The sequence below is a fragment of the Phoenix dactylifera genome, chromosome 9, assembly GCF_051530095.1.
Source record: "Phoenix dactylifera cultivar Ajwa chromosome 9, Ajwa_hap1_PhDact_Kaust_v1.1, whole genome shotgun sequence".
In the NCBI taxonomy this organism is placed as follows: domain Eukaryota; kingdom Viridiplantae; phylum Streptophyta; class Magnoliopsida; order Arecales; family Arecaceae; genus Phoenix; species Phoenix dactylifera.
Genome location: NC_143198.1, coordinates 7596482 through 7617497, shown reverse-complemented (window position 1 = coordinate 7617497; position 21016 = coordinate 7596482). Strand labels below are relative to the sequence as shown.

At 39.2% G+C, this 21016-nt stretch overlaps 1 protein-coding gene and 1 long non-coding RNA gene across 5 annotated transcripts; one reads left to right on the top strand and one right to left on the bottom strand.

The window, feature by feature from the left end:
• The first annotated feature begins 222 nt into the window (after nt 1-222).
• LOC103710527 (Leucine-rich receptor-like protein kinase family protein) lies at nt 223-16301 on the top strand. Of its 4 annotated transcripts, none has more exons than XR_015968707.2 (4): nt 248-3800; nt 4853-5236; nt 14367-14435; nt 16107-16301. XR_015968707.2 is itself a non-coding variant. In XM_017843627.5 (4 exons), coding segments are annotated over exons 1-4 (3402 nt in total). In that variant the 5' UTR covers nt 248-847; the 3' UTR covers nt 16108-16301. The 4 variants fall into 4 exon arrangements, 3 of the variants coding, with proteins under 3 accessions (XP_008794504.4, XP_017699116.4, XP_008794505.4); XM_017843627.5 differs by having other exon boundaries at nt 14372-14435; XM_008796282.6 differs by lacking the exon at nt 16107-16301 and having other exon boundaries at nt 223-3800; nt 14367-14679.
• Nucleotides 12909-13795, bottom strand: LOC149752807 (uncharacterized). Its single transcript, XR_016396389.1, has 2 exons — nt 13513-13795; nt 12909-13432 (listed from the first exon to the last, which is right to left on the bottom strand). It is a non-coding gene; the product is annotated as an uncharacterized LOC149752807 (long non-coding RNA).
• Nucleotides 16302-21016: the final 4715 nt, after the last annotated feature.

The following is a 21016-nucleotide window of genomic DNA, read 5'->3' as shown; positions in this document are numbered from 1 at the left end:
AAAATAAAGTGAAAACCAAATAGTATCCACACTACGACACCATCACCGCTCATGAATTGCGACCGGAGATGACTTAGGGGGGAAAAACAGAAAAGGTGGAATGGAAAGAGAGAAGGAAAAAAAAAGGAGACACGAGCGGTCTCGCCAGTCCCCGTCCTTTTTTTTGGGTAGGGTAGGCCCCGTTCTTTTAATTCCTTACGGAAATCATGAGATTCTCGAAGGACAGAGCTCCATATTTCGTCCTGTAAAGCTACAGGAGTCCTTGGGTCGACCTAGAAGGCCTCTCCTAGAGCTGGAAAGCCGACCGTTGACTCCCTCACCACCTCTTCGTGGTGGCCGCTGACAGCCCCCCACCACGCCTCACCCCGTGATTCGAGTCCTTTAAAGTTTTAAGCCAATCCACCCGTGACCAAGCTTCTAATTCTGATCTTCTTCCTGTTTCTCGGTTGAATGCCAATCTTCTCTTTTGCTCCTCTCTTGAATTCATAAAAATGTCTCTCGCTCCTTGGGTAGTCTTCCGGATCAGTTGAATTCTTCCTAGAATTTCTAATCTGTGATCGTTATTTTGCTTCTTGTCATGATCTCCTTGTTCGAATTAAGGCTATCTAAAGTCCGGCTATCTCTGTCTATCCATTGCCTTCTAGATGGTGATGTTTAAATTCTTTTAGATGGTGCTCTGATGTCCCTGTTCCTGAAATCCTAATCTTGGACTAGAACCGCTTCCTGTCCCCATCTCCTGATATTTTTCTGCTATATGAACTTCTTCGGTAGTCGGTCTTTAATCTCTAGCATAGCAATTCCATTCCTCCAAGCATAAAGTTATCCTATTACCCTCCTGTTCCATCTCATGGATAAGTGCGTTCTGCACAGAGAAGTAAGAATGAACTCGAGCTTGCGGTTTTTCCAGTTGTTTGCAACCTTTGGTTGCTTTCTCGCCCTCGGCTTGCCACTGGATGATCGAGGGGCTCGACTGCTTATGGAATTCAAGCAAGAACTCATCGACGCAGATAATAACCTCTGGAACTGGAACTCGTCGGATTCGAGCCCTTGCCACTGGAACGGCATTGGCTGCATCAAATTTGAGGTAACCTCTATCGTTCTCCATGACTTTAAGCTCCAAGGTAGCTTATCTGCCAGCATTTGCCGTCTCCGTTTCCTCACCGTTTTTAATGTCTCCAAGAACATGATCTCTGGTCCCATCCCCAGAGAATTGGCCTTCTGTGGGAATCTAAAGATTCTTGATCTCAGCACCAATCAATTCCATGGAGAGATCCCCCCAGAGCTCTGCGGGCTGTCTTCGCTCAGGAAACTCTTCCTGAGCGAGAATTATCTGCATGGCGAGATCCCGTCGGGTATTGGTAACTTGACGTGGCTGCAAGAGCTCGTCATTTACAGCAACAACCTCACCGGCAAGATTCCCCCGTCGATTAGGATGTTGAGGAATCTTGGGATCATTCGAGCCGGTCTGAATAACTTGTCAGGTCCGGTGCCGGTGGAAATGAGCGAGTGTGATAGCCTCGAGATTCTTGGGCTGGCTCAGAATAGTTTGGAAGGATCTCTTCCTAGAGAGCTTCGGAGGCTGAAGAATTTGACCACCCTGATTCTTTGGCAAAACCTGCTATCCGGCGAGATTCCGCCGGAGCTCGGCAACTGCACTAGTTTGGAGATGATTGCCTTGAATGACAATGCTTTCACCGGAGGCGTTCCCAAAGAATTTGGAAGGTTGTCGATGCTGAAAAGGTTGTATCTTTACACCAACCAATTAGATGGAACAATTCCTAGGGAGCTCGGAAATTGTGAGAGCGCGTTCGAGATCGATCTTTCTGAGAACCGCTTGACCGGAGTTATTCCCAAAGAGCTTGGCCGAATTCAGACTCTTCGGTTGCTTCATCTTTTTGAGAACCTCCTGCAGGGTAGCATCCCCAGCGAGCTTGGCCAGTTGAGTCTTCTGAGGAGGATAGATTTGTCGATCAATAATCTTACAGGCACAATTCCTCTAGACTTCCAAAACCTTTCCTCCTTGGAGTACTTCCAACTCTTCGACAACAATCTCGAGGGATTTATTCCTCCTCTGCTGGGATTCAACAGTAACCTCTCTGTTCTTGATCTTTCAGACAACAATCTCACTGGTAGCATTCCTGCTCATCTTTGCAAATACCAGAAGTTGATCTTTTTGAGCCTTGGCTCGAATGCGCTGCTTGGAAACATCCCTCATGGCGTGAAAACTTGCAAGTCCCTCGTACAGCTAAGGTTGGGGGAAAATCTTCTAACAGGAAGTCTCCCTGTCGAATTGTCTGCGCTTCGAAATCTATCTTCTCTGGACATGAGCCAAAACCGATTCTCTGGACCCATACCTCCAGAAATAGGCAAGCTCAGAAACCTTGAGAGGCTCCTCCTTTCAGATAACTATTTTCTTGGCCGCATCCCTCCTGAAATTGGAGAACTAGCTGAGCTTGTGAGCTTCAACATCTCCTCAAACCAGCTTTCTGGATCTCTACCTCGCGAGTTAGCAAAATGTACGAAGCTGCAGAGGCTTGATCTCGGCAGAAATCAGTTCACGGGATTTGTTCCGGAAGATCTTGGTAGTTTGGTGAATTTGGAACAGTTGAAGCTGTCTGATAGCCGTCTCAATGGCACCATCCCGAGCAGCCTTGGGCGCCTTCGTCGGCTTACTGAGCTGCAGATGGGAGGGAATCATCTCTCTGGTAATATACCAACTGCACTGGGGCAGCTTACAACCCTGCAAATTGCTCTCAATATCAGCTACAATGCGCTTTCCGGGGAGATACCATCTGAGCTTGGGGACTTGCAGATGTTGGAAAACCTGTACTTGAACAACAATGAGCTTGATGGTGAAGTGCCAGCATCATTCGGCGGCCTCTCCAGCCTCCTAGTTTGCAATCTCTCATATAATAACCTTGTTGGATCATTGCCCAACACTCCTTTATTCAGAAGAATGGATGATAGCAACTTTCTAGGAAATGATGGGTTGTGTGGAATGAGTACAGCAGCTTGCCAGCCTACACCATTGCCATCCGACGCGGCAGAATCAGGTTCGGCAACGAAGAAAGCCTCCAAGGAGAAAATAGTTAGCATTTTTGCTGTAATTGTGGGATCAGTTTCCTTGTTCTTGACAGTGGGGATTTGTTGGTCTCTAAAGCGTCGCATACCTGATCTTGTTTCATGTGAAGATCACAAACATGGCATGTCTGGTCTCGATTATTTTCCCATGGAGGGTATCACATATCAAGAAATTCTTAAAGCCACGGATGATTTCTCAGAGTGCAATGTTATAGGAAGGGGTGCCTGTGGAACGGTATACAAGACCGTCATGCCAGATGGGTCTGTAATTGCTGTTAAGAAGCTGAAATCCCAAGGAGAGTGTTCTAGTGTTGACAGTAGTTTCCGTGCTGAGATATCCACCCTTGGAAATGTTCGTCACCGCAACATCGTCAAGTTCTATGGCTTTTGCTACCATCAAGAATCTAACCTTATATTGTATGAATATATGGCAAATGGTAGTCTTGGGGAACTGCTTCATGGTAACAGTAACAGGGACCCATCTCTGCTTGATTGGGATACTCGGTATAGGATTGCTCTTGGAGCCGCAGAAGGCTTGCGCTATCTTCACTGCGACTGTAAACCTCAAATCATACACCGTGATATAAAATCAAACAATATTCTGTTGGATGAAACAATGGAAGCTCATGTAGGAGACTTTGGCTTGGCGAAATTAATTGATATTTCACACTCCAAAACCATGTCTGCAGTTGCTGGTTCTTATGGCTATATCGCCCCAGGTAAAACATAGTGCTGGAAAAACAATAGATGAAGATTAGTTCATTTTTGAATTGTGTTTTCCTTGTTTCCATATATGCTCTTAGGAAGCATCTGTAGGGACAGCACCAGTAGGAAGTGCTCATTGTGAAAGTTATGCTTCCTGTTGTTCAATATAATAGCAAGTTCAGATTTGTTTCCGTAAACATGCTTAAATTTCTATGTTTGATGATAAGGTACCTCTTAGCCTGTAGTTTGAAATTGCACATTATGAGAGCACAAGTAGCTGATGCTTGGTTAATCAATAAATAGTGGATTTACACATCACTGGATTTACACTGATAGCATGAAGCCACAACTTAACATTGTCACTCTAGTGTGACCCATCCAGATCATACTTTAGAGTGGTTATATTCATTCAAATTCTGGCATTCACCAGCCATGAAGTCTAAAACTGGAAGTTGACGATCTCAAGGATCTTTCCAGATGTTTACTGTAGCAGATTATCAGATCATATCTGCTTCATTTGTATTCAGTGCTCTGATTATTTTTCAGGGAAGACATATTTGGAGATGTATGCATAAATATATGTCATTCAGCAGCATCCTTAATCCTGTAACTTGAGCTCTGAAAATTTAGAAGTATAGTAATATCGAATCCTAAGACACCTTCAAGAGTCCATGGAGCATCTATGTTAAGTTGCTGTTTAATCCAGAAACAATCCAGAAGCATTATTGTTCTAATTTTTTTAAAAAAATGTTTGAGATCTGAAATGCTTTCTTATTTCAGCATTCTCCGTAGGTAATTTTCTTGCTATAACCTGGATCTTGCTTACTCGAATATATAGGCTTCCACAGATTGTGCAGCCAACTTCATGAACTGGCCTGAAGCTTAATATTATATTATGAAATCGATGGATGCCATTTGATGTACTGTCCTTTAATGGATGTCCCATTAAATACAGAATATAATCCTCCTATTGGAAACTATGATAGTTGAAGGGTTAGTGGAAGCTTTTATATGGTAAAGCTTGTCTTTTTAACTCTCTAACGTTGTCCCCATCTTCTTGATCCAGAGTATGCGTTCACGATGAAAGTTACAGAGAAATGTGACATCTATAGTTTTGGTGTTGTTCTACTGGAATTGATCACGGGACAACCTCCAATTCAGCCTCTGGAGCAAGGAGGGGATCTGGTAAATTGGGTGAGAAGGTCGATGCAGAACTTGACGCCATCATCTGGGATCTTTGACTGCAGGCTGAATTTGAGTGCAAAGAGCACAGTTGAAGAGATGTCTTTGGTTTTAAAAATTGCTCTATTTTGCACCAGCGAATCACCATTTGACAGACCGACAATGAAGGAAGTCATAGCAATGTTGATTGATGCCAGGGATTCCTCATCTATTTCTTCTCCATCTCCATCATCAGAGACACCATTAGAAGAAGATGCTTCCTTCAGAGGTTAGACATAAGTTTCCACTATTGTCTGTTAAAATCTAATACTAATTTTATTTTTATGTAATGAAATAGAACTGCTTTATTCATCTGGAGGCACATCCTATGGATTTTCTCTTTATGTGCCATTTTCATTCTGGTGGTAATATAAACAAAGTAGTTTATTGATCTCTTGCAAGTGGCAGTGATTCTTGAGAAGCATTTTAGTATTACGATATGATGGAGAGTCCTATGGTTAATATTGGAAAAATTACTAGTATTATTCTGTATTATTCTATTAACATTGTATTCAATGGGAATTCATTTTTAACTATAGATTCTTTAAAAATGATTTGGTTTCCAGAGTTTATGAATAACCTTCCATATTTTATTGCTGAATGGATCTCTATATTTTGCCCTGAATAAAACTTCATGCCCTTATCTGAATTTGCCTTTAGCAGATTTTTGTTTCAATGCAGTTTATTTTCAAAGAGAATGTTTCGACAACATCAATATGCTGTTTATCGTATTTTGTGATTTTTTTTTTTTGGAGTGATATCACAACTCAGAAAATCTTCTATATCCTTGGAGCTACATATTTTGATAGTCATCAACCTAGAGATTCAATTCTGATGTTGATCTCTAGTATATATTGCATCACGCACTTTTGTATATAGAAGATTATTAACTCCCAGTATTTGTGGGATTAAGATAATTTATATTTCCTTAACTACTTTGTTTGAAAGGAATTTGCCTTTTATTTGAGTTTCTCTAATGGCTTGTCATCTAGTATTTATGGGGTCCATTCTTTCTAGGAAATAAAGGGTGTCTTGACACAAATAGTAAGGTTGCACAATGTAACCTAAGTGTCATGAGTTTAAAATACAGAAACAGCCTCTCCATATATGGGGTTAAAATTGCATTTATTTGACTCTCCTTAGACATTGTATAATGGCCCGTGGGCTTGGTCCCGCCTGGTTGGCTTGGGCCAACCCCTTAGGTTCTTCAACGTGCGCCTGGCTTGTGCGACGGGGAGGAAGACTCCTGATGGAAGTCATCTTCCTCCCCAAGTCTGTCAAGGAGGAGGATCCTAGGGCTCGCCGAACTCCAGTGACAGCCCTTCGACTCAATCTATAAAACGGCCTCTCCTCTTTCCTCTAAAAATTGCTCCAAATCCCCGATCAACCACCGGTGAAATCCCCTGAGTTCTCCTAGATTCCATCGAGCATTCTCGGCAAATCACCATCGATTCCTTCCTAGAAATTGATGTATGGGCTTATAAACCCTCTTCCCGCTTCTTCATGGTTCTAAGGTCACCATTGCCGACTGGTTTTAAGCCAGTTAATGGCCAAATCTCTTTGAAAAGGGTCTCCCCTATTTTTTTCTTATCTTCTTCTTGTTCGGCCGATTGTTGCCGCCGTCACCGGACATGGCTCTGCTTTGGTTGCCGGAGGCTAAAGCTGCTGCTGTTGCTAGTCATATTATGGACGATTGATCGCCAGATTTGGTCAAGCAAAGGTTTCCCCTATTCGGACTTCTCTTCTATTTTTTTTCTTCCACACCGCTGCCAAACGTCGCCACGGTAGCCATCGGACATTGCCATGGGTCGCCTCCACTAGCCACTGCAACATCTCCTTCTTCGTTGTTATGTTTTGAGAAAGACAAAGGGGAGCCTTCCTTTGACTAGGGGACGAGAGAGAGAGTTCTCTTTCTCTCTCCTCTCTCTCTCTTCACTCTTTCTCTCTCTACATATCTTAGTGGACCAGTGATGGGTTCAGAGTTGTCTTGTGGATTCAAGCTGACCCTTGGAGGAGTCTGGCCGGCATTGCACGACTGGGGACTCCAAGTTGGTATTGCAAACCCGGGGGTCGCTGGTCTGCATTATGCGGCCTTAGAAGGGTTTTGGGTCAGTGTTATGCAGCCTTAGAAGGGTTCCAAGTTGGTATTATGCGGCCCTAGGAGGGGGTTCGGGCTAACCTTATTATGATCATCTACCATAATCCATGGATTGTTATGATTATTCTGATGATGGAATCTGACCTGTAAGCAAGCAATTGCCTAGGCAAGAAAGTATTGAGTAGGACACTTTACCCCCGAGTTCATAGATCGAGAAGTGGTTTGATGTTCGTTATATTTGAGTCTATTAGCGGTAGAGGTAAGAATCCCTCAACACAATCACTTGCATGATTATGGAAAGTTTTGTATGTAAATGTATTTTGTATGATTGTAGATATTTTATTTATATTGCTATGTGTATTATGTGTTGATGTGATGTTTCATGGATTATGATGTTACTTAGTATAGTTCTTCTGTATGAAACTTATTAATTGGTGATTAATTACAGAAATTATGTAGACCATAAATAAATCAAGACTTCGATATAATTATATGATGGGGTATGGGAGGCATCTGGATTGGTTGACCGTGCAAGAAATGTGATATATGTGCTGGGATAGTGTTAGGCTGGGGTGCAGCATTGTGTTTGGCCTACTACAGGCTGGACATGGTTATAACTAGTCCAATGCTGAAAAATCAATTCTAGATAACGAACTGTAGTTAAATCATAATTGTGACATAAGTAAACTGAATTTTTGTAAGAGTAAGAAAAAAGAGGGCATTTGGATTAGCCAGCCATGTGTGAAACATCATGTCTCAACCATGGGCTGAGTTGTGATATCGTGGTTGCCAGCCATAGGTGGAAGCATAGTATATATTCAGCCAACCACAGGGTGGAGCATGCCCGTGACTAATCCAATGCTAAAATCAAATTAAAAAAAAATATTATGTTTAATTATTTTTTTCATAACTATGGGATCGAAAAAAAGAGAGGCAATTGGACTAGCCGACATGTGTGAAATGTGATGTTTGTTATATCAACTGACAAAATTATGGTTGCTGGCCACGAGCTGAAACGTGGTGTGCATGGCCTACCACAAGTTGGAGTGTGGACAAGACTAGTCCAATGTTGGAACGATAATATTGTCGGGATCTAAACTATGTTAATCGGTTAATGACCAAATTACTATTGCATGGAATTGCTGATTGGGTGATATGTAATATGTTACGCAGAACTATGGTAATATATGACATCTATCTCAAGACTCTTTATTCATGGCGATGTGCAAGTAATTGAATTGCTATTGATTAAACCTGAATTGTATGCTGACATGGCTTATATAAGTGTCTATAAATATATATACACTGGATTTATTGAGCATTATTCGATTGTTAGATTGTTAATGTATGAATCTTACTATTTTTCTACTAATTTTATATTTGCTAAAAGATATTGACGAATTTATGTTGGTGTGTATGCTTGGAGAATATTTACTGGGCTGTAAAGCTCACACCACCTCTTTTCTTTTCCTTTCAGAGTCACGAGATGCATAGTCTCAATGGGATCGGATGTGGAGTTCGAGCGATAGAGTCACTAGTTAGTTAGCTTAGTTTCCGATATCCAAAAATATTTGAAAATCTTGGAATGAAATAAAATTTGGTCATAGTGGATTTAATTAGTTGGATTAATTGGCATAGTGAATTTAAAAATTATTTATTTTAAGTCTTGCATTATTTCTAGAGATCGCTCTAGGATTCATTTGGGATCTTGCCGAGAGAGGTAGTCTGAGTTCACCTTTTATTGGCATGCACTTGAGTTGGTCAATGATGACTCTGCTGACTTTACGTGATAATCTTACTTCTTGTTTTGCCATTCTTTTTGTTTGCTTCATTTTTCTTGCTGGTTCTTGACTGCAACACATGGTTGTCTAATGAATTTTTCTTGCGTCCATTCGTGACATTTGTACTTATCTGATGCGACCATATTTGTCACCTCATTTCTGAAGGTAATAAAAAAAAAAAAAACACAAAAGATAACTATTTGTCCACAGTTGAAAAAACCATTAACATGGTTTAATCTGAAAACAGCCTCATAAAACTTAAAATAGCATTAGCATTCATGTAATGTTAGCAAGGTCAGAAAATTAAACAATAAATCAGCCATAAATGGTCTTAAGGGAAAAAAAAAAATTACAGTTATAATACTCTGGTACAGAATTATTATCTACCAAACTCCCTTCAAACCCTACTTGCTGCAATTATTAGTATCCTTGGTTATAGAACATGTAAAAACCCAGCCCAGTTTTTTTGGGGGGCTAGTGGGCCGGCCGAAGAGGCCAGGCTCAATTGGAGCGAGCCATGTTGCTCATGATGGTTGGAAGAGAAAACTTCCGATCAGAGTCTTCTTCCTCCTTTGATTCCAGCAGAAATTGGAGCTAGCCGGGACAATCCAAGTTCGAGTCGAACTCTAAGAACTTGGCTATTAAATTCCCCTCCTCCTCTTTGGATTTTCTCCACCGGAATCGTCAAGAATAGCCACCAATTTTAAGCCCTCTTCTCGGGCTTTCTTCCTTGATTCCTCACCGAAAAGACCTGCCAGAAAGCCTCATCAGACCGAGGTATGAATTCTTCATCTCCTCCTCTTTCTTCCTTAGTGTTTTGGCCTTTGTTCCCTCGGATTAAAGCCGGCAAATTGCCGGAATACTTTCTGGCATAGGGGAGCCCTATTTCGACTCTCTTCTTCCAAGTATGCCACCACCATCGGCGTTCATCACTGAAGCCAACGACCGCTTCCATGCATCGCCCCGTGGCTAGAGCCGAACCTCACAACTGTCGGTGAGTGGGCTGGGATCCAAGGACAATCGAGCCAAAGTTTTCATGTTTGGCCCTATTTTGGGTTGAATTCAGCCGACAAGCCACTGCCACCGCCCGTTCCTCACTATCCCTCATCAGCGCCTGCTGCGCCCTTGCCGGACCACGACCACGACAGCCACCGGTCCACCCTCTTCCTTCATCCTTTCTTTTGCTAAGAAGAAAAGAAGAAGAAAGAATAAAAGAGAAAGATGATGAGGAGAGAGAGAACCATCCCTCTCTCTCTCTCTCTCTCTCTCGTATTTTCTCTACTTTCTCTCACCTCTCTCTACTATCTCTCTCTAGAAGATCGAAGAAAACTAGAATTGAGTCATGTCGACCTAATCTACGAATCCAGGTGGACCTCTGAAAAGAGGCCCTAAACTATCCTAATGCTCGGGTCACCTACTAAACTGATCATCCAGCCTTGTCAAGTGTCCATGGAATCCACTGATGATGAACTATGTTAACAACCTTAGCCCTAATCGAGTCCATATCTTATAATTTATTGATCGAATTGCTCAGGCTTGACCCACCCAAAATCGTCAAACACTATCATCCGGCCAATCATCCCTATCTCTTATTATTTTAATTTGAATAGAAATTGATCTCGCTTTTAATGTCTTAAATAGGTCTAGCGGAGTCATCTAGTCAAGTTTGACGGTTGAAAACCAAAGAGATAAGTAGATCTTGCACTCCTTATTATCTTTTAAATAATCATGTCTGCTGTGCATAAAATTTGCTTGTGAAAATATCATATTTTTCTTAAAATTATAGATCAGCATATGTGTTATGAAAATCGTGCTTATTATAAAAAATAGTTTCACGAATGATTTGATGAAAACAACTTTATTATGAAATATCAATCGGATCATGCCATTTAGTATTTTTCATCTATATATGTATATGTTTGAAAGAAAAAGGTATAAGTTTTCTAAAGGCTCTTAGATTGCTATAACCGCCTCTAAAAATGGGGGTCAATCGACATCCTAGAGCGCATCCAACGAAAACGGCCCTCTACCAATGGGTTAAAGTTGGTAACGAATACGAACTATAATATCTTATAGAACTATGATTTTACCTAGTTGCAATCATGGTATACCATTTTGATACCAGGCCCCATACTAGTATCATCCTATCATTGTGTCGATATGCCCGGTATGAGGACAGATTCAGTGTACTGAATGTCGACGCCTCTCGTACCGCATACCGGTACTATACCGGTATGCTATGGTCCTCTCCTATTACTCGATTCGGTATGGTATGACGTATCTTGGTTAAAATCATAATAATAAAAAATAAAAAACTTGGTTTTCAACAAATAAAGAAAAATTAAAAGAACCAATTACAAACATGTAAGTAAAAGGTCACATGAAGAAAAACTTATCATAAAAAACAAATAAAAAAATTGAAAAAAAATACAAACTATTAGCAAACAGGGAAAATGTAATAGAATATTCCTTTTTTGATGATATCATCACACAAACGTTTCTCTTTGTTATTCTCTTACCACCAATTTGTGAGAAAATAAATAAATAAGATAAATAATTTAAAATTGTGTTGCAAACAAATAGAAAAAATACAATAACAAATTATGAGAGTAAATGGATTAGAAAATAAAATTAGAAATTCAAGCTGCAAGATAAATATGCAAGAAGTATAAAAAAAATCTCAAGAATGAGGAAAAAATTTATTTTTAGTTCTTTTTTATAATTTATAATATCTAAGTTTAAATTTTATATTATTTTCATCTCAAACATGCATTGCATGTGCAAAAAAGTCTACACACATCTACACCAATATAATATAATTAAAAATAGCAAATAAACAATATTGGATGAAAAATATGTCATAACAATATCCAAAAGGCTCATTCAAAGCAACATACATATATATCATCAAACATCCATCTTATCAAAAGAGGTATATCATAAATACCAACAAGTAAAACTTTTTATTTAACACTAGTTCCATGTATCTTACCATCTGCTTCTCATTATCATAATTCCATATTTAATAACAATATATTTGCCAACTTAAGACTAATTAAGATTATGTTCCAATCCATAACTGATAAACATAAATTCCATACGTAACCCATGAAAGCTATCTCATGCGTAAGCTCGTGGAAACTATCCCAAGCATAAACTCGTAGAGGTTATTCTATACTTAAACTCATGGAGGATCCTATGTATTAACTCGTGAAGGCTATCCATATGACGAGATTAGTCCAAATCACTTCTTATTCATCTAATTATTGCATATTATTCTTATCAAATCAACTTCAATAACTAAAACACATATGTAGCCAACGCATAAATATATTTGTACCAAAAATCATATAAAACGATATCCTCTCATGCAAAATCAAATTCACCGATACAAATCCAGAGATATAAAATCAACAATACAAATCTATAAATAATATATATTGGTGATTAAGTCCAGAGATACTTATCTTTATTGATGACAATTCACACACTAAGTATTAGCCCACACTTTGATTTATATACTTTAATGTTGATATTTTTCTTTCCAAAGAATTATTCCCCTACAAAACCAAGTATAATATATTAAAAAAACATAAAGTGAAAATCAACCATCTAGAGCTCTCTGCTGGGGTTCGCCAGGACTTAACCATCAGATCCCCTAAATCCCTCTTCCACTAGTCCTTTGGACTGAATAGAGAGAGAAGAAAGAAAAAACAAGAAAGCCATGAAAGCTCTCTCTCTCTTTCTCAAAGGGCTCGTTTGGTTCGCAGGAAAAGGAGGGGAGAAAGTGTGGTCAACGGAAAAGTAATGAAATGCCTCTTGTTTGGTTGGAGTTTTCAAAGGAGAGAGATGGAAAAGTTGTATTCCCATGGGAATATGATTCCCACATTTCATGGGAAAGTCTTTCCCATGAGAAACATGGAAAAGTTACTTTCCCATGAGGTGGGTCACTCCTTTTTTATTTTTTTCCAAAAAATCCCTTCAGCATTAAAGAAGCATTAAAGAGGCATTAAAGACCTAATTTTTATTAAGGGCATAATAGGAATTATACTTAACTTTCCTAGGAAAGTGGATGGTCAACCAAACATAAGCACTTTGGAAATTTGTCACTTTCCCATGGTTAACCAAACATGCCAAAAGTACTTTCCTAGGTATCCTCTTCCTAGGAATATGATTCCCAGGAATCATATTTCTAGGAGGGAAAATACTTCCCGCGAACCAAACGAGCCCAAAATAGAAAAAGGTCGGGGAGGCTATCTAGGCGGTCCAGTCCAGGTGGCGGCAGCTAAGGGCGGCTCTTGGCCACATCATCACTAGCGATGGTGGTCGGCCAGCAAAGAGGAAACGGGAGGAGCAACAGGAAGAATGGGGGTTCGGCTTTCCTCCCCCCCCCCCCTTTTTTTCAATCCATGACGGACTTAATGGCCGGCAATCCACGCGTTGCCGGATGGCGACTAAGCGCCAAAGGAGCAAGAGATCGTCGGCGGCCGATGGCTAAAATAGGGGAAGAAAGCTTGAAACAGGGAAAAGCCTTCTCAAAGGCAACCTGGCGATTCACCGATCCTAGTCAGCCCGTGATAACAGCCTTAGAATAGGAAAAAGGAAGAGGAGGCATAGGATGATTACCTTGGTCCGACGAGGCCAGAAAGGGTGATCCGGCATTCTTTTCCAGGGGAAATCCAAGGAAACCCCAACCAAAAACATTTGAAATCAGGGAGACTGGAGAACGATTCGAGGTTGGATTGCTTAGAGGAGGAGAAGTTGTCTTCTTTTATAGAAAAATCCCGCAATTGAATCCGGCGGGCTCCAGATATCCTTCGTCCGATGGAGTCGGGGATGAAGACGGACTCGCATCGGGAGCCCTCTTCCCCCACCACACGTGCGGGCACGCAGAAACAATGGGTCTGGGCCTCCTTAGGTCCGCCCAAAACTAGGTTATCACACTTTAATAATCTTCGATACGAAGATTTGCCATTCAGGACTGGATTCCATACTGATATCATTACTAGTACAATATTAATATAGTATGGTACAAAAAATTTTTGATATACCAAATGTCGCTATGCTATCCGTATCAGATGCTGATACAGTACAGTACACCACATACCACTCGATTAGGTCAATACAACGTATCTTGCTTGATCCTTTGCTACCGAATGAGTATTTTTTTTTATGTCCATCTCACCACACCATGTTTTGGTGGAATTCAGTTTTCTGCATTTTAGTCAGTTTCTTGTGTATACCCTAAAATGTCTTGGGCCTTCTGAGTTCTCTAAGACTAATCAAACTCAGTTCACCTTTAATTAGAATTCATTGGAAAGGAAATGGAGGGGAGGAGTGTGGTGTGGTTGCTCATTTGTAACGGCTATTTATTATTATTGAGAGATTAAATCCTCTTCTGAGATCAGTGCATATTCTGGTAAAATAAATTACATCATCATTCACTATTATTCATGGAGTTTTATCCTGTTATGCTGCAGGACAGATCGGACGTTGAGCTTATGCAGCAGAACATTGAACAAAGCTGTTCCTCCATCTCTACCGATCTAGTAAGTTTTTCTCCTAGGTTAAGTTTGCAATAAAGTGTTGTGCTATTCAAATTGTAATTTTATGAGAGGGTTACTTCATATTATGTACAAAGATGGTAGGGGGAGGAGTTCTCAAAAAAATTGCAACTAACCTAAAAGTACATGTGGTCATGGACCCAGCATGCAAAGGAGAAAGCGGGCACCTGTTTGTGGGAATAATTCTATCACACTTGTCATTAAATCTAGAACATTTTTACAATATAAACCCCCTCAGTGAAATCTTCAGTTTGTTTAATCCAGCAGAAGTTCTTTAAAGGCTTTGTCTTGGTGAAACCAAAACGTAAATATACAGACACACTTGCGGTGCATTTGGAATAGTAGAAAAGGAGTTTGCTGTTGTAGTCAGTGCAGGAACAGGCTGGTGATAGACTATTTAACATTGAAGTCTTCCCTTGCCTTTGCCTCTAACAATTGTTGATGCTTTCCTGTTTATCTAATTCCATTTCACACTTGATAGACACTGATCTGCATTAACTGTGCTGAGCTTCTAATGCAATAGATGATTTTACTGTAATTGGAGGAGTTTCATGCTATCCTTCTGGGAATTTGACCTTGTCAAGTGTTTTAAATTCGAAGTGCAATAAAGGAACATATATGTGAATTATGCAATTAGTGGCCTTATAAAATTCATTTCAATATAAGGTTTGAATCACTACTTAAGTGTTCTTTTGAATTCATGTGAAAAGATGATCTCTCGCTATAGATATCTTGCTGGTCTGCCAGGGAAGAATAAGAACGGACATGGAGTTTGTTTAAATGAGAAGGCAGCAGATACCAAAGGCAAATGCTAGGTTAGATAACTAACCATGCATTGCTCCCCTACCACCATTCTCCATAGGTTTAAATAACAGTTGTTACGTTTATTATGTTTTCTATTCTTTCTCATTATAAAGGTTCACTATAATATAAGTAGCGGTTGTTATTTTCATTTGAACTTTCTTTCAAATAAAACGTTTTTGTTAAATTCAAATTTTTCTCTTAAAATTCTGTCCAAAAACGAACTCTCCCAAAAAATGACTGTACAGTCCAAAAATATATTAATTTATCTAATAAAAAAAATATAATATATTATATTATATTATTGTCCATTATTTTCTATTATAACTGTTGTTTCGGTGATTATTTTGATATTAAAAATTTGAAAAAAAAATTTCTGAGATAATAATGGCTTTTAATAATGGTTTCAATGGAGGGTGTTATAATGGGATAATATGTTCAAAATCTTGCTACCTGCATATGTTTTCTTTTTTCCTTTAAAGTTTTGGGAAAATTGGCCTGGTCTCCATGATTGATCTATCATATGTCCTTGTTTTTTGTTTCTGATATAATGGTGTCTCACACCATATGTGCATGAGTGCAGCCAACAAAAATAAAAAAGAGAAGCTGGCAAAGAAAAGAAAGAACAGCTGCTTGGTATAGTCTGATGTATAGCAGTCTTGTCCCTTGGTTAGATTGTTCATATCTATTTAAAAGATCCCAAATGAGAAAGCCAGTGGTAACCTAATTATTTGAGAAAACAGTGCTGACCTAACTTGTCTCTATTTTTCCACTTTATGTTGATATGTCCTCTATGCGTGCATTGGGCACATGCCTCTAATTTTCTTACAACTTTAGATTGCGTTTCAAAATCAGGTATCATGGTACATGTTGGCGTGGTGCAAAAATTGCCTTGCCAAGGAGAGAGTATCAAACTTGATATCTAACGTGTTAGTACTCAAATTTGTGTTGAATGGTCATAGATGACGGAAAGGTAGACTTGCATGTGTGGGTTGGCCGAGCCTGATGTATGAGTGATGTATGAATAAGCAAAACACTTCAGTTCTTCTAGATTTCATGTGGTTTGATTGCTTTGGCTTGTGAAATTTTTTTTTTTTTTTTTTTGCTAAAGCGGGTATTTCATACAACACGGGTACGAATACACCCAATAGAGTCAGAAAACAAAAGGTCCCAAAGTGCTCCGGGTGTCTCTCCCTCCCCAGACCATAGGGTACTTCCTAAGTGGCTCGCAACATATGCCGCCACCCAGTCAGCCGCCTCATTGGCCTCACAGTATACATGCATAGCTCGGAAGCTTGTGGAATTCTTTAAGATCCCAAGTTAATGAAAGAGGCAATCAGCATGGGAGAACCCGTAACTTTATTGCTTGATCCATATCTTGTTCGACAGAATGATCCTCGCAAATTTTAAATTTGTGCACTGCAGCAACGGAGACTGAAAATAGAAAAATGAAAGACTTGGACTCATCCTGCACGGGTTAGATGTGTGAAATCAAAAAAAAAAATCCAAGCCTGGGATGGAGATTAATTCCTTCCCAACCAGTCAAAACTAATTAGGAAACCAGTTTATTTAGCCATCTGGTGCAACAAGGCTATTCGATCCTGCTTCAAGTCTCTTAGATCCTGCTAGGTAAAACTCTCCCTCTGTGTAGTGAATTTCAAAAAAGAGAAACTAAATTGTATCTATTATTTTTGCTAAAAGAGAAATTTCTTGTATGCTATTGTAAGTGTCATCCATGAAGTCCTTAAGGTTCTCAATTTCTTACACCAACCACCAAATCTTAGCTAGTCATATATAAGCTCTAGAGTATGCTAAAATCCTAGCCATCTCATCTCTTGGTTCTGTCTAACTAGAATTTCTCCCATGCTCTAATTTTTTTCCTTCTAATTTGATCCATGAGTAATATATTAAAAAAACAAAATGTAACACAAAAAAAAAAACACTATTGTAACATTATACTAAAACTTCAACAGTTTTTTTTGTGTACATGTCCTCCTAAATATTGAAATTTATATGAATATCCTTCTAAAATTGATATTTGCATGTATACTCTTATTAAATACTTGTTTTGCGTGTATACCTTTTTTTTCCCTTATTTCTTGCATATGCGCCCACACGATCTTGTCACACTAATAATAAATCGACTATTAGCCTGCACACGAAAAATTTTCTAGCATTAAAAGATAAAGATTGCAAATCTCATGCACTAAAAGATAAATATTGTAAATATCTCACAACACTTTTTTTTCAATAATACGTAACGCTAAAGATAAGTCCTGACCATCTTCATGTAAAAAAGGATACAATGAAGGGTTGTTTATAGTGGAGAAGGGAGTTGAGGGTCAAGAGAGAGGGTTGAGTAAGATCAAAAAATTTCTAAAAGGAGGTAGAGATATTAATTTTCAGCAAGACTTGTTAACTTGTTACCTACTTCAGGAATAAAAAAATAATTTTATAAATTTAATTATTTTTTTAATTTTAAAAAATATAATTTTGGCTAATCACGTTAGTTGAAATCGCTCTATCAAAAATATTCATACAAAATAGTATTTTGTGAGGGCATGTACATAAATATCGATTTAGAGGATATTAATGCAAATTTCAATATTTAGAAAGATATTGATGCAAGAATTTAAGAATTTTTTTGCTTGTATACCTTCCTAAATATGTGAAATTGCATGAATACCCTTCAAAATTGCTATTTGCATGTATACCCTTACAAACATTTCTTTTGCGTGTTTTCCCACTAAGGGTATTTTCGTCATTTCAATTTTAACCTACTAACTTCTTAACGGCGTTAGATGACATAGATATATATGCATAAAAAAGAGAGTATATATACAAAACACGTGTTTGATCAAGGGTATATATATAAATATTAATTATGGAAGGAAATTTACATAAATTCGAATATTTAGAAAGGTATGTATGTAAAAAAAACCCAGACTTAAATAATAATAGACCAATAGATTGGATAGCTAATTACGTGGCTGGTCATATCATTTGTATCATTTGGTTGCCTCCTTTCCTCCAATCCTTGAGATGTAATTGAACTAGGACCTAATAATTCTCTCGGCATACCAAAAGAAAAAAGGTTCAAAATAATATAGAGTAAGGTGAATCATCTGTGTTTCTATAATACACATCATAAGTAATATTTGTTCATGCATTGAATGTAAATATCTTAATTATTACATTATTATACGAATATCTTAAGTCAGAACAAGCGTGTAGCTATTCTATGAGACACAATGTCACCTGCCGAATAAGCCAAATCTCATGCATTGATACAAGAGTTCTGGACCCAAAACTTTTGGCCGCACCATCCTAGTTTTCAGAACCGGATAAGCCATCGAGATTACATTTAAGAACTCCTGCAATTTTTTAACAACTCGCGGGCTCTGAATTAATCCTAGCCTTTCAATTAAAAAGGAGAAAAGAACAAAGAAAGCCTTCATCGCGCCAAACCTGCCCGTGTTCCTCCAAATGATCTTGATCAGCGTGCAAGCGCCGGTCCAGTGGCCCGATACCGCGTTTCTCTCACCACCTGTCGCCCCCGTGAACCGAGACAACGCCACCTCCCCCTATGTCATGTTGCGTGCCGGCCCTTCTGCTCACGGTTGCAGCCTTGCCCAGCCAAAACCCCCAACAGCGAACCCTCATCAATGCTAAAAGCCCAAGCACTAATTTGATCTTAATTTTTTTTACTAAAATATTTTTTTATATTTAGATCGGCAGATTTTTGACTCTTCAGTGGTGTGCGCCGAACTTAGAGCTACCTAGAAGGGTGTCTCCTATGCGAGATGGATACTGGATGCAGACTGCATTACTCTCGAGAAGGATTCGGCCACAGTAATTGAGTGGATCCGAAGCTGGAAAGTGCAGCTAAGTTATTATACGAGGCCCGCACTCCAGGGTAGTTGCAGCAGGTGGCTGTCAGCTGTTCGACACGTCGGTTCCGGAGGCAGAGCTTCACGCAGCCTGGGCGGGTGTGCGCCATGCGAGGATGATCCTGCGGGCCAGGTCGATCATTTTGGAGGGCGACTCCACCACGGTTATCGGATGGATTCGGAGGGGGTCGACGGGTGATGGTACAGACCACCCCTTGATCCGCGACATAGGGAGTATGATGAGAGATGTGAGAGCCTTTCAGGCTCAGCATGTATTTAGAGAGGCTAATGGGGCAGCCGACTGGGTGGCGGCCCATGCGGCCCATCACTCAGGGTACACCCTTTGGTCAGGGGAGGAGGAGCTGCCACATGCGCTCCGCGAGTTGCTTTATTTTGATTTTCTTGGATGTATTCGTACACGTATTGTATGAAATACACGCTTTCAGCAAAAAAAAAAAAGGACCGGCCGCTGATCCATGAGATTCGCAGATTACTGGAGTGTAACCCCAACCAGGCCACGCACGTTTACAGGAAGGCAAATGGTGCTTTTTATTGGGTTGCTTTCTTTGTGGTTCACCACCTAGGAGGTTTTGTCTGAATGGACAGTGGGTCTGTGCCAAGATCTTTATATAGTTTTCTGTTTTCTGATTTTGTTGGCCGCATCCATACCCATTATATGTGAGCCGCCATTGTACCGAAAAAATATTTTTATATATATAATATTAAAAAATATTTTTTATGTTTAATTGATTATTAAAAAATGGATATTTCAGAATAATTTATTTTTAGTTGAGTATCTATATTAATAAAAAAAGATTATATCTTATTCTACTTAAAAACTTAAAAATATTTTTGAAAAAATATTTCCATTTTCAGCTGACAAAATTTGAATTTTTTATATTTTATATGAATTTTTTCTCTAGAAAATAAAAATTTTATTCTCATACGAAAAAAAAAAGTTATTTTCTTTATTTTTTTGAAAACTTAGATATCTTCTTATTTTTTCGTTGATCCCACTTTTTTTTTCCCCGCGAAAACGAACGAGCTCTAAAAGCCTGAACTGAAACGAACCAAAGTACAAGATGGAAAATATCTAAAAGAGAGAGAGAGAGAGACTCTCAGCCTGTCCTAAAATCAGTATATATCGCCGAATTTCTTTTTCCTGTATCGGATCCGATATTTCTTGAGGGGTTTTCTTTGTCATTGCAGAGGAAGAGCGGCAAATCAAAATGAGCGCGACCAAGAGACCGTTGTAATGGCTGCTGAGGAGGGCGATTGGCGCGAGGAGCGTATGCTCCCTTCCCCAGAAATCCGCTTGCTTCTCTTCCGAGGAGCTGATGAGGATGGAACACCAATATAGTGCTCACAAATAAGCTATCCACTCCCCTTCTCTTATGGCCTTGATTGAATGTTTTCCTCACTTCTATCCTCTATTGTTTATATAAATTTATTGTTCCGGAATCATGTAGGATTTGATCGTTATTTGTTTTGAATTGCATGTTTTATATATATATTTGGGTTTGTTGGATGTGGATTCTAGCAGGACTCTGGCACGGTCAAGATTGTTGTCTACAAAAGAAATAAATGTTTGTAATGTTTTGTTATTCATGAGGAATGTTTTGTTAATGTTTTAGTGTGTTTTATTTATGGCTATCTCAGGCATTCCTGTCGCGTCTGATCGTTTCAACTAGTCTGGTTGATGTGTGATCGTTTGCTGATTGAAATTGGAGGGTGGCCGTGGCTTTGAGACTTGGCAGTGTTGATTTTGAGCCGTTTTAAGCCGTTGCTAATATTCGATATGTAAGAGCTGTTAGATTTGAAATGTTGCTATTCTTTCTTTGTTGTTTGGCTTTTTTAACAATAAACTTGAAGTTT